Raw genomic sequence first — 16,041 nt, 5'->3', positions numbered from 1 at the left:
TGGTGGTTAGTATAGTATGCTGTAATCATCACATGCCAATACATGATAGTATATTCATTTGCATTATGAAACTTGTGTGACTTAATTATCATGGAATGAAGGGAGGGATAAACCAATATTTTGGCTTCAATTGCCGGCAAAAAGTTTCCTTTTTTTTGTGCAGCACCAACATGACACGTAACATTCTGAAAGGTATACTTATGAGGAAGTAATAGTTCAAAAAATAGTAGAGAAGGTGGTATGAAGTGAGCTAGCACATAATATGAAAGTTATATTGCACATTAGTAAATATATGTCAACGTAATGCTCTACAAAGCCAGAGGTCTCAGGTTTGAACTCTGTTTAAGTCATGAATGTATCATTGTGTTTGTCCCATTACCCATTTGTCAGTTCATCATTCATTCTCATTGTTGCAATTAACCCAAGAATAACTGAAATAGAACATCAAGAACAACATGTTCAACAGTGGCATCAGTTTTCTGCAGACTGGTTGTATTCCCAGAGCAAGACTTCCTGCAGGAAGCTGTACGTATGATGTGGAACAAACAGGGTGTGTAATGATAATGTTCCAAAAACCATTTTTTAAGGCAATAGTACTTACAACTGGTGTCCATATATAATGAAATCTTAGGATGTTAGGAGGATACACGCCTTTAAAGTTCCACATTGCAAGTATTGATTTTCACCAGGGAAAATGAATTGTCGATTTACCTCCTTACTTAATGCATGTAATCAGATGGCTGGAATGGGGTATGCAAAATAAATTGTGTATTTTGACATTTACTTCATAAAATTAGGTTACATGAATCTTACGTTCATATCCATAAAAGTAACAACAATGACAGAATTTTGCAGTAAATTATAGGCTTTGTACAGATAATTGGTTCAGTAAAATTATTGGCACTTTTAGAACCTCCTCGATTGCGCAGTGGCAGCGCCATCAAGGGGTCCTGGGTTTGATGCCTGGTGGAGGCACATGGTGGTTCGGATCCCACTTTAAACTGTAGGTCCAGTCCCAATCAGCCTTAGTGTGCATAAAGTGGACTTAAAACACCAACTCAATCAATCAATCAATTATTGGCACTTTTTTACCGATACCCTTCGTTAGGTGCTGCTAATGAATAACCTATCCATCCCTAATTTTTCCTTGGTGAGTATAAATGACAGAACAATGTGCATGTTTATCAAGTTCTACTGCTAGGAAGAATTGCATTGGCTTGTTTCTGAATTGGAAAATAATGTTTACTGCATATGGTTAAAAAGGCAAAGCCCTCCCCTGCGCATTGCAACAAACTATGGACTCTTAAGGAGAGATGTGGAGATATGGGTTCCACAAATTCAAGATCTGTGCCATTGTAGAGGAAATGTGACCAGCACCACCTTTGGGTTTCAGTTATCCCCCAGGTACCAATTTATTAGAGGCAAACTCCATAGCTTTTTTAATTAGGTGCATTGTCCGAAAAATTTCCACCTAAGATAACACCCCCCCCCCTGCCAAGAATTGAACCTGGTTGTCTTGCAAGGCAGTCAGATGCCCTATTTGACCAGATCGCCGAGGCTGCTTGTACTTATCACGATTATGTGCAAGTATATCTGAAAATACACATGTCTCACTCCTTGTCATTTATCAGCACACCAAGCAGTTTATGAGTGAATGTTTACCTCTATTTCCGTTTTCTCCTCTTGAACAGTTCCGATCCTGCCTGGAGCATCCTGAAAAGCTTGCTGATTATGAAGATCTTGTTGATGGAGTTCTCATACATGAAGTGCTGCTTCAAATGTGAGTATTGATCTGTCATCTGTAGTCTTGTTACTTCTGTTGGCATTTGTATTAGAATTGTTGTTGCTTAATGAGTACAATGGAACCCCGATTTTACATTCACGGATTTTACTTTTCCCGCATTATACATTCAACCTTCATAGTCCCAATGTAGCAAAAAAAATATAAAATTTTCCTAGATTTTATATTTTCCTGCATTTTATTATTTTGCAGCTTGGTTCCCTGAAAAACGTAAAGTCGAGGTTCTACTGTATTTTCTCTAGGAATGGACCGATATGGAATTTTGGTCGATACTGATAAAGTACCAATATAAAATTTACCAATTCCAATACCTGATATTCAACCGATCCGATATAAAATTCCAAATGGTTCATTGAACTTCTTAGTAAATGTATGTTACCATTTGAACCAAGCTTTTACAATGCAAAATAAGCTGCATATTTAGGCATTTACTTTTTTAAAAAAAGGACAGAATGGAGATTATATGTTTACATTGATAAAAATTATAACAAAAGTACCACATTGTTGCAATAAATTGTAAGGTTGTATATACTAGCTGATTACCTGGCATTGCCCGGGTATTTATTTATCCCAATCTTGTATTACACAGGAAAATAATGAATTCTAACTGTAGTGTAAAATGTAACTAATTTTATTTCATTGCGAATGTCACCAATTAGCTTAGAGACTCCGAAAACTATGGATTCGACACTAATCTAGGTCATTTGTGGCATTTTATTTTTCACACCCTCTCACCATCCATGCCGATAGGTGATGAACTTGAAGTTGATCTGCATTGGGAGTGTCACAAAACTATGGATTTCATTCGCAAAACAGCCTGAATGTTAGACAACCCGAGAAACACTATCGTTGTGCGGGATTGCATAGAGTCACGGATGTCTGTCTGTGCGGAATTTTTTATCGGTGGTTCTCAATTATTTTTACATATCGCCCCTTCCTACCCCACCCCTAGGTGCCAGGGGTGTCTTACCCCAAAAACATTATTTCCAGATTGCAAGTCATACGTGTACCAAGTTTCATTGAAATTGCTCCATCTGTCCGTCAAATTGTGGATGCCCTTCCAGAAAAATCGTTCACATTTTGAGGTGATCCAGTCAGCAAGCCATTGTTCGACATGTTCGTAATTGTTGAAGTGTTGCTGGGAAAGTGAGTGAGACATCGATGAAAACAAGTGGTAGTCCGAAGGGGCTAAGTCTGGTGAGTATGGTGGGTGGGGCAAGAATTCCCAGCCAAGTGCAGAAATGGTGTCTCTGACGCCTTCCGCTGTGTGTGATAAGGTGTTGTCGTTCTGCAAAATCACTTTTCCATGTCTTGTCGCCCAATCTGGGCACTTTTCGATCAATGCATGGTTCAAATTGATGAGTTGTTGACGATAGCGAACGGCATTCACTGTTTCACCTGGTTTCAGAAGCTCATGGTACACCACACCCTTCTGATCCCACCAAATCCGAAGCGATTTGGTTTTGCTGTCGATGTTGAAGGTTATCCTAGGTCAACCCATGACTTTTTGCATTTTGGGCTCTCGAAGTAGATCCATTTTTCGTCCCCAGTCACTATCCGATGCAAGAAAGACTTTCTTTCATGCTGAGAAAGCAACACTTCACACACCGTTTTTCGCTTTTCCATTTGTCTGTATTTCAGATGATGTGGGACCCATTTTCCTGCCTTCTGGATCTTTCCCATGACATGAAGACGATCAGATATGGTTTGGCGACCCAACATTTAACTTCTCTGCCAGTTGTTGTTGCGTTTGCGTATCGTCTTCGTCCAACAGTGCTTGCAATTCGGCATCTTGGAATTTTTTCGGCTGGCCCGGGCGATCTTTGTCTTTCAAGTCGAAATCACCACTTTTGAATCGTCTAAACCAACACACACACGCGTCTTGCGTTAGGACATTGTCACGGTACGTTTCCACAAGGATACGATGGCTTTCACTTGCGTTTTTCTTTTGATTAAACAAGGAAAGCAGGATGTGCCGCACATGCTCCTTATTTGGTTTGAAGGCCAACATGTTTCCCACACGAACCCAATGTCACGATCACTTGCACTGGGTTGCACATCCACGTTGTTTTGACAGGTACATCCTGGCAACACACTGACGTAACAGTTGAGACTGTGCACCAACCCTTGATTCCAGCGACGAAATTAAGTATTATTAACCGGCACACCTGGTATGTAACATTTTTTTTTTTAAAATGTAATTATGAAATCATTGTCTTCTGCGATTGCTTATAATTTATGAGTTAAAATTGCTGCAAGCATCATTGTATTCATGATTGGGTATGGTAAATGCAGTTAAAGTATTCTTGTAATTTTTATTCCTTCACAGTGATCCTGAACCAATCCACAGTGCTGTGGTGCCCTGTTTAGGAAACCCCATTGTTAGAGTACGTAACATGGATCTCATAATAAAAAATATTAAGGCTCTATATGAGGTAAGCTTTATACAATTAACATGATGTACATAGAACTTGAATCAATCTTTTGGGCGAAAGGGACCCTTTATCAAGACATCCAAATGTCAACCTCACTTCCATGTAGAACACTCGGGACTGCCTTTTGCAGACTGACGAGGTTCTGGCATCTGGATTGATTGATTAGTTTATTTTACTTCGTGTTTGGCTAATTTGCGAAGATGGGGATGAGTGATGAAATGATGAAATTGATGAATGGACATTCACAAACAACCAAGCCTGAGCGGGATTCGACCCCAGGACTCTTGGTGTCGCAGAGTGATGTGCTAACCACTCGGGTTCTGGCATCTGGACTATGGCCAGTATAATCCTCTATGGGATTTGTGTTGTGTATTGTCCATATGTGTTTGTGATTGTGCTTTGATGTACTTCATCTTATCGCTATTCATCCTCATTTTCAATTAGACAAAAGTGGCAGAAATGCAAAGTAAAATAAAGTCCGTCAATCAATCGAATAAAACTTTTATTTTTAAATGCAAGAGTACTTTTGTTTGATTTCCAATGTCATATTTTGTCCTACTGCTGCCAATCAGCAAAACAAGACAAAACATTTTTTGCTGGGGGTTGGGGTGGGGGTTATCCTGCTCTTGTCAGTGGTGGAATATGCTATAATAACAAATTATTATTGCATCTGGTCTTGTGCAATTACAGATGAGGATTATACATTTATTCGTATATATTATTTACATTTAGTGCTCTTGACTTAGGTGAGAGAGGCCTTTGGTTTGATCCCTGGTTGTGAACATCAAAATTTTGATGTTGAGTAAGCATTGTGAGCGCATTTCAGGAGCTACTTGAAAAGCGATAGTAGCGGACTCGTCTTGAAAGCCAGAAAACAGTGTTAATTTTTTTGCCCTTGTACATTGGGTAATATTTCAGTGTTAAAGGAATTGTATAATAAGTCATGCTAATTGAAATTTTACTTGGGAAATTTTTGATCACTTTCTTCTAGCAAGGAAGTTAAGCATGTATTTAGAAACTTTCTAATAACGTCATACTTGCAAGTCAAGAGACCGAGTATATACACTTGTATGTAAATGATTAATGGAAGTAATATTTTTTTAATGTTTTGTTTTTATATTATAATATTTTTTTGGGTTCTACTGAAATGAAATGAATATTAATTTGATTCAAATAATTTGTCGTTCTTATCTGTTGTATATTCAATTATTGTAATGCATTTCTTTGAAAGATTATGTAATTGTGATGACATCAAGGAATACTAAAGTTGCAAGTTTTTAAACTGGGATTTCTATCCCATAGTCCAGTTTAATTAATTTAATATTGTCCCCAGGACCATGTTTCATTTTCCATCCCACTGTTACTTTGTAAGAGCTTGTGTTCAAGTTAGTTCCCAGTAAGGCTAAGACCTAGAGATCCTGTCATTTGTCAGTTCCCTCCATACCTTCACTGGGTTGAGCTTTCAATGCTATAGTCCCCAACAGGCTCCTTATATCTTGTACTCCAGTTATACCATTGTAGGAAGTACAAAGGCAGGGTGGCGACAGACCTGGAAAACCTGGAAAACCGGGAAAAGTCAGGGAATTTGAGGTGTCAAAAAAAGTCAGGGAAATGTCAGGGAATTTCGTCTTCATTGACTTTTTATTTTTTTTTATTTAAAGATATCGTTATGGAACTCTGCACGGGAAAAGAAAATTGTTATAACTCTGGGACTATGGGAGCAATCTACTTCGTATAAGTTTTGTTTTGCAGATAAAACATAAGCGCATGCAACCGTGTACAATTCAGAACGCCGGACCGAGGAAGGGGGTTTGGGGGGCTCGACCCCCGAATTTCAATAGGAAAAACAAAAATCTGAAGTTTGCCCCCTCTTCTCCCACTATTTTGGGGAGAAGGCGCAAACTTTAGTATTAGTTTCAAAGATTGCACATTTCTAAAGAGAATGAAACATGTTTCATGTTCTTGGGTGCCATACAAGTAGAATAATAAGTCAAAATGTGATTTGTTATTTTTTTTACGAGACATATGTAATTTGCATTTTTGGAGGTAAATTGTTATAACTCGGGCACTATAGGAGAAATCTACTTCGGATAAGTTTTGTTTTGCAGCTAAAACATCATAACATGCAACCGTGTACAATTCAGGACGCCGGATTGAGGAAGGGGGTTTGGGGGGCGCGACCCCCAAATTTCAATAGAGAAAACAAAAATCTGAAGTTTGCCCCCTCTTCTCCTACTATTTTGGGAAGAAGGCGTGAACTTTAGTATTCTTTTCAAGGAATGAACATTCTCAAGGGAATGAAACATGTTTCATGTTCTTGGGTGCCATACAAGTAGAATAATAGGCCAAAATGTAATTTTTATTTTTTTACGAAAAATATGTAATTTGCATTTTTGGAGGAAAATTGTTATAACTCGGGCACTATAGGAGCAATCTACTTCAGATAAGTTTTGTTTTTCATATAAAACACCAGAGCATGCAACCGTGTACAATTCAGAATGCCGAACCGAGGAAGGGGGACTGGGGGGCACGACCCCCGAATTTCAATGGAAAAAACAAAAAAATGGAGTTTGCCCCTACTTCCCCCTTATTTTGGGTAGAGGGGGCGAACTTTATTATTCTTTTCAAAGAATGGACATTTCTCAAGAGAACGTAACATGTTTCATGTTCTTGGGTGCCATAGAAGTTGAATAATAAGCCAAAATATGATTTTTTTTACGAAAAATAATTATTTGCATTTTTGGAGGTAAATTGTTATAACTCGGGCACTATGGGAGCAATCTACTTTAGATAAGTTTTGTTTTTCAGATAGAACATCACAGCACAGAACCATGTACAATTGAGATCGCCTAACGGATGAAAGGGGGGGGGGGGTTGAGGGCGCGACCACCGAATTTCAATGAAAAAAAACAAAAATATCTGAAGTTTGCCCCCTCTTCTCCCGCTATTTTGGGGATAAAGCGCAAACCTTAGTATTCTCTTCAAAGAATGGTCGTTTCCAAAGAGAATGAAACATGTTTCATGTTCTTGGGTGCCATAAGCCAAAATGTGAAACACTGTTTTTTACTAAAAATAGGTAATTTGCATATTGCTCAGAAAATTGTTATAACTCGGGCACTATGGGAGCAATCTACTTCGGATAAGTTTTGTTTTGCAGCTAAAACATCAGAGCATGCAACCGTGCACAATTCAGAGCACCGAACTGAGGAAGGGGGGGGTGCAACCCCCGAATTTTAATGAAAAACTATAAAAATCTGGAGTTTGCCCCCTCTTCTCCCGCTATTTGGGACGAAGGCGCGAAGTTTAGTATTTATTGTTTTTAAAGAATGGACATTTCTCAAGAGAATGAAACATGTTTCATGTTCTTGGGTGCTATACAAGTTGAATAATAAGCCAAAATGTGATTTTTTTTTTACGAAAAATAGGTAATTTGCATTTTTGGAGGAAAATTGTTATAACTCGGGCACTATGGGAGCAATCTACTTCGGATAAGTTTTGTTTTACAGATAAAACATCAGAGCATGTAACCATGTATAATTGAGATCGCCTAATGGAGGAAGGTGGGGTTTGAGGGCGCGACCACCGAATTTCAATGGAAAAAACATAAATATCTGGAGTTTGCCCCCTCTTCTCCCGCTATTTTAGGGAGAAGGCGCAAATCTTAGTATTCTCTTCAAAGCATGGACGTTTCCAAAGAGATTGAAACACATTTCATGTTCCTGGGTGCCATACAAATTGAATAATGAGCCAAAATGTGAAACTCTGTTCGGAAATGTGGCATGGATATGTTGCGGAGGGGGGAGAAGGGGGAGGTTGGTCATCAATATGAATTTCCCAAGCTTGCTCCAGACCTGTGTCAAGAGTTTCCACCCAAACATAAGAGTATGAACGTCCAGAAAGCACATTCATTTCGTAATCAGCACAATTATACCATATGGTATCATCAGGCCAGTACGACCTTACTCTGATGATACCATATGGTATTATTGGGGTAGTAAAGGTTAAGCCTCTAAATATTACGTGGAAAATGCATTGAATTATAATTTTTTCTTGTCCATATGGGAGTAGTAAGGGGACTTGTCACGTAGTAAGGCATTTTGTTGGGCAAACTGAAGGAACATGGAAACAAATAGCTTCCATTGATACATACGATTTTTGTTGAATATCGCCACCTGACAAGGTATCTCACTACAACATGCGACAGAAATTGCATGGACTGCAACATCCAACAAAAATCGCATGCATAAACAAGAAGAGCTTTAGGCTCTTCTGGCTCACTTCACCTTATTTAATGTAGCAGTTCTTACGAAGGCCTTCTTTCATTATCCTGACGTATTACTGGTTTCACACATCTTAACATATGTTTACAATGACATTGCACTCTTCTTAGATATCAAGAAGAATTCAACCAAACGGGATATATATTGAATACTATCACGAAAAAGTTAAACATAAATCTGCAATGGTGAACGTTATAAAAATTGGCAAGAGCATGCTCCCAACCTCAAATTTACTGTAACACTAGTATTGCATTAAAATTAACGCCACACTCTGTCCTGTCTGTTTAAACTCGTGAGAGATGGTCATTAATCTCTCACAGGGTAAGGTTAATGTCCAATATTATGAAACAAAATGCTAATAATAAATACGTAAATATTTTAATATCATATTTACTAGATTCATTCAATCATAAAAGCGAATCACTTTCTTCAAGGATTGACTTTTCTCTGCCAGCCCTGCTAAATTTTCACTTTCCATCTACTATTTATATGAGGGGTGGCCAGAAAGTAATTTCCAATTAGTAGGGACATTGATTTTTTGCAAACGACAAAACCGTGAAAAATGGTAATTGCTGCGAAGTTATGTTTAGGAATGTGCAGTGATGTCTGGACACATTTTTCGCCCATTCAAAATATCGAAATAATGCGAATTTGGCATAAAATGCGAATTGTTGGCGTTTTTAACGATTGTTTTTAAGAAATGTCCTAAAAAAACGAAAAATTCCATGAAATCCAACATTCTTATCTTTTCTAGGCCATGTTTGTGTACATAGAACATGCAAGTTTTCCAACATTTTACTCAAGAGTGAATTGTAGACTTATACGAACATGGAATAATTCCGACAGCCACATATAATCAAGTATTTCCCACGATTTTTTCAACTTCTATCAAAACCATTTGCATCACAGAGCAAAGTGGCAGAGTTCTAACAGGAGATCGAGCGCATATCTATCATCACACGGGAGCTACATCTTCGTATTTGTCACACAAGATATGTTTTAAATTACCAAGCTAAGTGCGCACCATCGGCATTTGTCGAGCGAGTAATAATGGAGCTCAGTCGTTAGGGCGTTTGACTACTATGCGAGAGACCCGGGGTCAATCCCCTGCGGGGGAGAACCGGGATGTTTTCCACCTATTCAAACTGCTCCGGCGACCGCCCAGCATCATATGAAGCTGGTACCTTGAGGAAACTTTGAGGGATAAAGGTAGCCAGGAGCGTGGTGCTGATCACATCACCCCCACCTTCAGCCGTGATCAAGAAAGTGTGGGACCCTAACTCCACAACCCTATAAACCTTCATGGAAAAGTGCAGGGGAGCACTTTACTTTTACTTCCTCAAAAATCTGTTCCAACATATCAAACTGTCACGAAAATACGTAGACCATGTGACCTACAATTTAAAATAATAGTTTAAAAGCACAATGAAGTATTAAGTTTCGATATATTTGGCAGATAAATGTTCTAAAACAAAAACGCGAATTTTGGGAAATGTAACACTAACAAGTCTAAAAAGATAATGCCAATTTTTGGTGCTATAATATATCGGTATCTGTCACGTGAGATTGATTGATTTTAATTTTTTGGTGCATCGCCACTTATGGTCATTATGCAACCTTCAGTATATACGGGGAAAATTCCATTATCTAAAATCCTTACCTTAAAATTAAAAAATAGGGGTATGGAAAATAACTTTCCTAAAATAACTTTCAAGATATCAAACTCTCACGAAGAGGCGTAAGCCATGTGACTTACAATTTGAAACAGTAGTTTAAAAACACCATGAAGGTATAATTTCAGCTATTTGCCAGAAAATGCGCTGAAATGAAAATGTGAATTTTGGGAAAAATAACACCTTATAGTAAAAAATAAGGAATAAGATAATACACCAATTTAAAAAAATAACAAAATATTAAGGTCCCTACCGATTAGGCATAGATAAAACAATAATATCACTAGTAATTTATTGCATTAGTAACAGTGAGTCCTAACTTAATTTTCGGCATAATCACCACCGTTGTTCTCGCATTTGTCGTAGCATGACACTAAATTTTGTATGCCCATGGTATATGTGTCTGACAAACAAAGACTGGAACTATCTCTACCGCAGTGTAGCTGTCAAATCCTTGCCCTGCCAGAAACCTATTCAGTTAAACCAGGAGATGAAAGTCGATACATTAAAGGGCAGGCTGTACAGGGAGTGGTCCAAGATCTCTCACCTGAAGTGATGCAAAGGGCCTGTGTTGTGCTGTATGGGGTTGTGCACATTCGATTGGCCTTCCGTGAATTGTCTGCACCATCGTCTGACCATACTATCATTCACGACATCCGGTCTGCATACCTCACACAATTGCTGGTGGCTCTGTGCCAAATTCTGAGCATGCAATGTAGGCTACATCGCAGTCTGTGGGAGACTGTATGATAGCTGCAATCTTTAACCTAGAACTGTCCTAAAACGGCTGCATTGCAACTGTACCAGATTACAGCTACATGCCACTTCTTCCTGCCTGCATGTGTGTGTGTCGCTCTCCGAAAACTAGTGCTGCGTATAGGCACCATTGGAACTTTTTTCAGGATGCCCCTCGTATATGAACTTTCAGAAGCTTTTATTATTAGTGTGTTCCTGTTTTAATATATTGGAAATATCAACATATAATACCGAGAATGGATAAGGAGACTAATAAATTACAAATTGTATTTCTTAATCATTCACTCTTCACTCTTATCTAATTTAGTCGTAACTTAAAAAATAATCAAGTATTTTATTTTAAACTTACTGCGTATGACAAAATTCCATAATCAATCCTTCCCTAGGTTGTGAATTGTAATAATTTTTCAAATTCACTATTTTGCAGTTTGAATTCAAATCATAGAGAATAGAGGAATTAAGTCAATTTCATAGAAGATAATATTGCTGCTTAACAAATCCATGCCTGGATCTGTATGAGTTTATTATTTCAATTTACAAAAACATCGATTTAGTTTAGTTTGTAATTGTCAGGGAAAAATGTAAATTTTGTCCTGGAAAACCTGGAAAAGTCAGGGAATTTCATTTTTGCTTGTTTGTAGCCACCCTGAAAGGTGAATAAAGAGTTGAAAAAAAACTTCAATATTTGAGTCCTCATTTTCCCTACCTGCCTGCAGGAGCATCAGGACTGTAACTTGTTACAAGGGAAGTAACAGATTTTACTTGATGCACTGACAACCCAATGAAAAACTACTTGGAAGACATTACCTTAGATATATATGTTGCTCTACAGGGTTTTATAGATTCTACTTCTAGATATGACAGAATTTTAAGTTATTGTTTAAATACACAACACAGTAATTTTTGTCTGTATTTTGTGTAGGAGGAATTTGGGCAGCTGCTGCTTCTTCGACCAGATCCTGTGATGCTTGGTCGAGAACCTGAGAGCAAGACAAGTGTCGAAGACATGCAACTACTGATATTGCTACTTTTGGGCTGTGCTGTTCAGTGTCCCAATAAGGAAACCTTTATCGAAAACATAAAACAACTCAATATTGATGTCCAACATGCTATTGTGGAGTGTATCAAACAGGTAAGTTTACAAAAGTAAAAAATAACTGAGAATTTTATGCAATAAAGTAGCAAAATATATATGCAAATATACCATAGAAACTTTAAACATATGAAAAATTAAAATGAACATGAACAGCATTTACAAAAACAATTCAACTGCTACACACAAACAAAACACAATGTGTAAAGTTATCCATATTTACTGAAAACGTTCTATCCAAACTACTTTAGGGGAGAGCTGGATAAGAATATCAGAAAATATTGGTTCAAATTTAATCCCCAATATCAACTGATACTGTTCTGGAGTCTGCTAATCTCGCCAGGTCTGCAAATATGCTCTGTGACATTTTCCATGGATTGATTCTAAATATTCTGCAAATTATGTCAAATGCATAATTTTCATTAATTTGGCTACAGCATTGCAGGGAGAAATGGATTTTATGGAATAATAATTGTGTGAAATTATGAAGAACGAGGTGTGCCATTTAAGTAGGACTACGAGACGTACTTTTGTTTCCTAGGCATGTTTTACATTCTAATCTTAGTTGCAGCATTTGGGAGGTAAGATAAAGTTCCCTGCTAATTGCACTGTGACATGAAGTCACACAGAGGAATGTGAAAGTAGGTTTCCAAGCATTCAAAATCTCTGCCTTTTTTGTAATGTTATCAGCACCATACTCAGCCACCTTTATCCCGTAGGTTTACAGCTTAACAAAGATAAGAATGCCTTCAACAAACTTGCTAACTAAAGTGCACATTCAGCCGGCAGAGTGGTTAATACACTGCACTACGAGACAAGGGATCCTGGGTTTGAATCCCAACCTGGGTGTTCTTTGCATGTCCCTTCATCAATTTCATCATGACATCACTCATCCTCATCTTTGCCAAAAGTGGCAGAAATGCCAAGCAAAATAAACCAAACCAATCAATAAAGTGCAGACTTATTTGTTTTCTCCTCTCACTTCCCCTTCTCTCGTGCCTCTGAGCCCTGGGACTAGAGTGCCACAGAAGCATTCTTATCTTGGTCAAGATGTACTCCTAGGTACCCATTTTGAGCATCATATAATTTGTATTAAGAAAATGTGTGTTTCAGATAGAGACAGAAAATTGCAGAGAAATTACTTCCCGTGAAGTACTTTATTACTCTAGTGTAGATTTAGTAGTAGATTAAGAAAGCCTTTGTCCTGCATGTTGCAACTTGGAATTAAGGTGCAGAAGGAGGTTGGAGGTGTGGGCCCTACACTGTCACGATCACTGCTTTTATGGATGCAATGTGATCAGCACCATGCTCCAGCTACCTTTACACTCTAAACTAATTTACAAATAAGGAACAAAAGAGGAGAAGAAGAATAAAGTGAAAAGAAGAATCAAAATCAACCTGCACCATCAACATGAAGTACGTAAGGATGATCTTTCTTAGATTATCTGAAACATTGTGTTTAGAAAACAAATACAGTGGAGCCCTGATTTTACGTTCCTGTAATTTACATTCAATCTTTATTATCCCAGGAGCAAAATATTACAAAATTTTCCTTGATTTCACATTTTTCCCCATTTTATGGTTGTTCATTTTTGCACCCTGAAAAGCGTAATATCGAGGTTTCACTGTATGGGCTGGAACCAATTATAAAAGTGGAAACTATTCTTGTGGACACAGTTAAGAAAGTTGCATCTCATGTTTTTCATAATCCTGAGGCATGTGATGATCACTTCTTCAGCAGTACCGTAAACCCATCTCATATATTTTTGCACCCTTGCCTGACACGTCAACTTTTCTAGGTGACAGACAATCAACAAATTGTTTGGACGCAGGAGTGGTGCGAAAGTGTTCTCACGTCCAATACTGATGTCTTCAGCCCCTGTGAATTAATGATGAATCACGTCAAGAGGCTAGTCAAGGAAAGAGATGTGTACATGCAGGTAAGGCTACTCAAAACTTTGGAAGAATACTATTGCCTGGTTGCGTAACCCTGATTTTTTATGTTCCTGGATTTTACATTTCCCTGCATTATATGAAAACATATTTACTTGAGTACCTTGTATTTGAAGGGCTCAGGAGTAAAACATGGTAAGTGACATTCTGGTCATTATTGAATTTCTTATACAGAAAGGTTATTAGAATCTATACTGTAGATAAATTGTTTTTGTGTTGTGTTCACCACTTTCAAAAGGGATTAATGAGTCCAATGCAAATTGCATAACATGGCAATTTCATGCGAAAATAATTGAATGATAGCTCTTTTTACTTTGGAACTCAATAATGACTAAATTGTCACTTACCATGTTTTACTCCCGAGAACTTAATTTATATATTGAGACAAGGAGCCAACCTCCTCGGTGGAGTGGTTGGCACAGCATGCTACGACACCAGGGGCATTGGTGTTCTTTGTGAGCATCCCTTCATCAATTTCATAATATCATCACCCATCCTCATCATGGCGATTAGCCAAAAGTGGCAGAAAAATGACCAAAATTAAATCATAATGAAATTGAACATTGAACCAAGCTTTATCCACAAGGAATGTAATGTCAAACACATCTTCATTTTTTTTTTATCCAATGAAATTTGTCTGCTTTCACAGTAATGCAGTTGCTTGGCATGGTCAGTTTGATAAAATTTTCCATCAACATTTTTGTACAGGAAGAACTGCAAATTCTGCTCACTTCTTACTTCCCACACGACACTTCCCAATTATGCAATGTTATCAATCAGTACACTCAATACTTGAAGGCCCACAGGGCTCTGCCACCTTGACCCTACCTCCATGGGGTTGCATATTGTCCCATCTATTGTCCATTTTGTTCTGAGTCCCATTTCATAGCTGCAACTTTTATCAATGTTATACTGGTCTTACATGTGTTTTACTCTGCTTTTTATGTGGATATCAGTGACATAAGAGTCATTCCATATGAAATCAATACAGCCCACAACCTGACCATCTCCGATTTTCATGAAATTTGGGTAGTTGAAACTATGAATGGAACTTAGTAACTATGAAAATTTTTAGTTTTGTGCATCTTGTAATTGTTAAATTATTCAAGGTCAAAGTTAGCATAAATTGCCCTTTTTGAGCCTGCTTAGCTATACTAAATCTGCTGTAACTCCTCCCCTATTTTGCCTAGGAAGCCCAAATAAAGCTTATTGTACAGGGAATTGAACAAGCTTTCCAGTGATATATAACAAGCCTACCTTTGCATAAAAATATAATTTTGTCACGTGACCTTAACCTTTGACCTTGAATATCTCAAAACACGTCATCACCAAAAATCGTGAAAAAATATATTTGGTCCCTCATACCATACTCTAAAACATATCAAAATATGATTCTGGGACTGCAATGGGATCAGAAGATACAAAATAATAACTATGTGACTGATAAAAGCCCCATTATATGAACTGTGACGAGTCGAATGTTCCTTAGCACCTCCTACAAAATGTAAAGGAGTTATCCTATTTATAATTGGTCATGAAAGAAATAGGTTAGGCACAGGGAGATCCATAGCCGTGTGTGTCAAGCGCAGGTCCGGCATATTGTTGATCACCATATTGAATTCAACGCAAAAATTTCAAAGGAAAGGGGGTGATGTGATATATCAAATCAGGCTAGAATTTCACGAGAAATGAAGTGACTAAGGTTTTTCCAACATATCTTTAGCCAGCAAGAAGTTATACGCATATCTTTCACTTACGATATATGCAGATTATAATGTTGTCAATGTTCCTGTGAGCACACTTGTTGATGTCTCTCACACTCACATAGAACATTTGGCAATGTAGCAGGTGCAACAACATTGCAAGCAGCAACTATGCCTTCTATCAGATGGTCAATATCACGGACTTTTAGTGTATTTACCATTCTCTTCAAATGTTTTTGAAGGTATAAGTCCTCCTAAGATGTTAGATTTGGGGAATGTGCAGGCCTTTTAATAGATCCCTGTCTGCCCATCAATCTACCTAGAACTTTACCATGAAGAAATTGCCA

The 16,041-nt window shown here is 37.8% G+C and overlaps 1 protein-coding gene across 1 annotated transcript in view; it reads left to right on the top strand.

The window, feature by feature from the left end:
• Girdin (protein girdin) overlaps positions 1-16,041 on the top strand; it is a 100,471-nt gene that overhangs the window by 9,126 nt on the left and 75,304 nt on the right. The window contains exons 3-6 of the mRNA XM_083118714.1: positions 1,692-1,780; positions 4,131-4,236; positions 11,868-12,077; positions 13,838-13,978. Coding sequence (XP_082974840.1) covers positions 1,692-1,780; positions 4,131-4,236; positions 11,868-12,077; positions 13,838-13,978 — 546 coding nt within the window. The remainder of the gene's footprint in view (positions 1-1,691; positions 1,781-4,130; positions 4,237-11,867; positions 12,078-13,837; positions 13,979-16,041) is intronic.

Source organism: Lepisma saccharinum, chromosome 3, assembly GCF_977018435.1.
Source record: "Lepisma saccharinum chromosome 3, izLepSacc3.1, whole genome shotgun sequence".
In the NCBI taxonomy this organism is placed as follows: Eukaryota; Metazoa; Arthropoda; class Insecta; order Zygentoma; family Lepismatidae; genus Lepisma; species Lepisma saccharinum.
The sequence above is the reverse complement of the archived record's forward strand: the minus strand, read 5'-3'. Positions and strand labels throughout refer to the sequence as shown.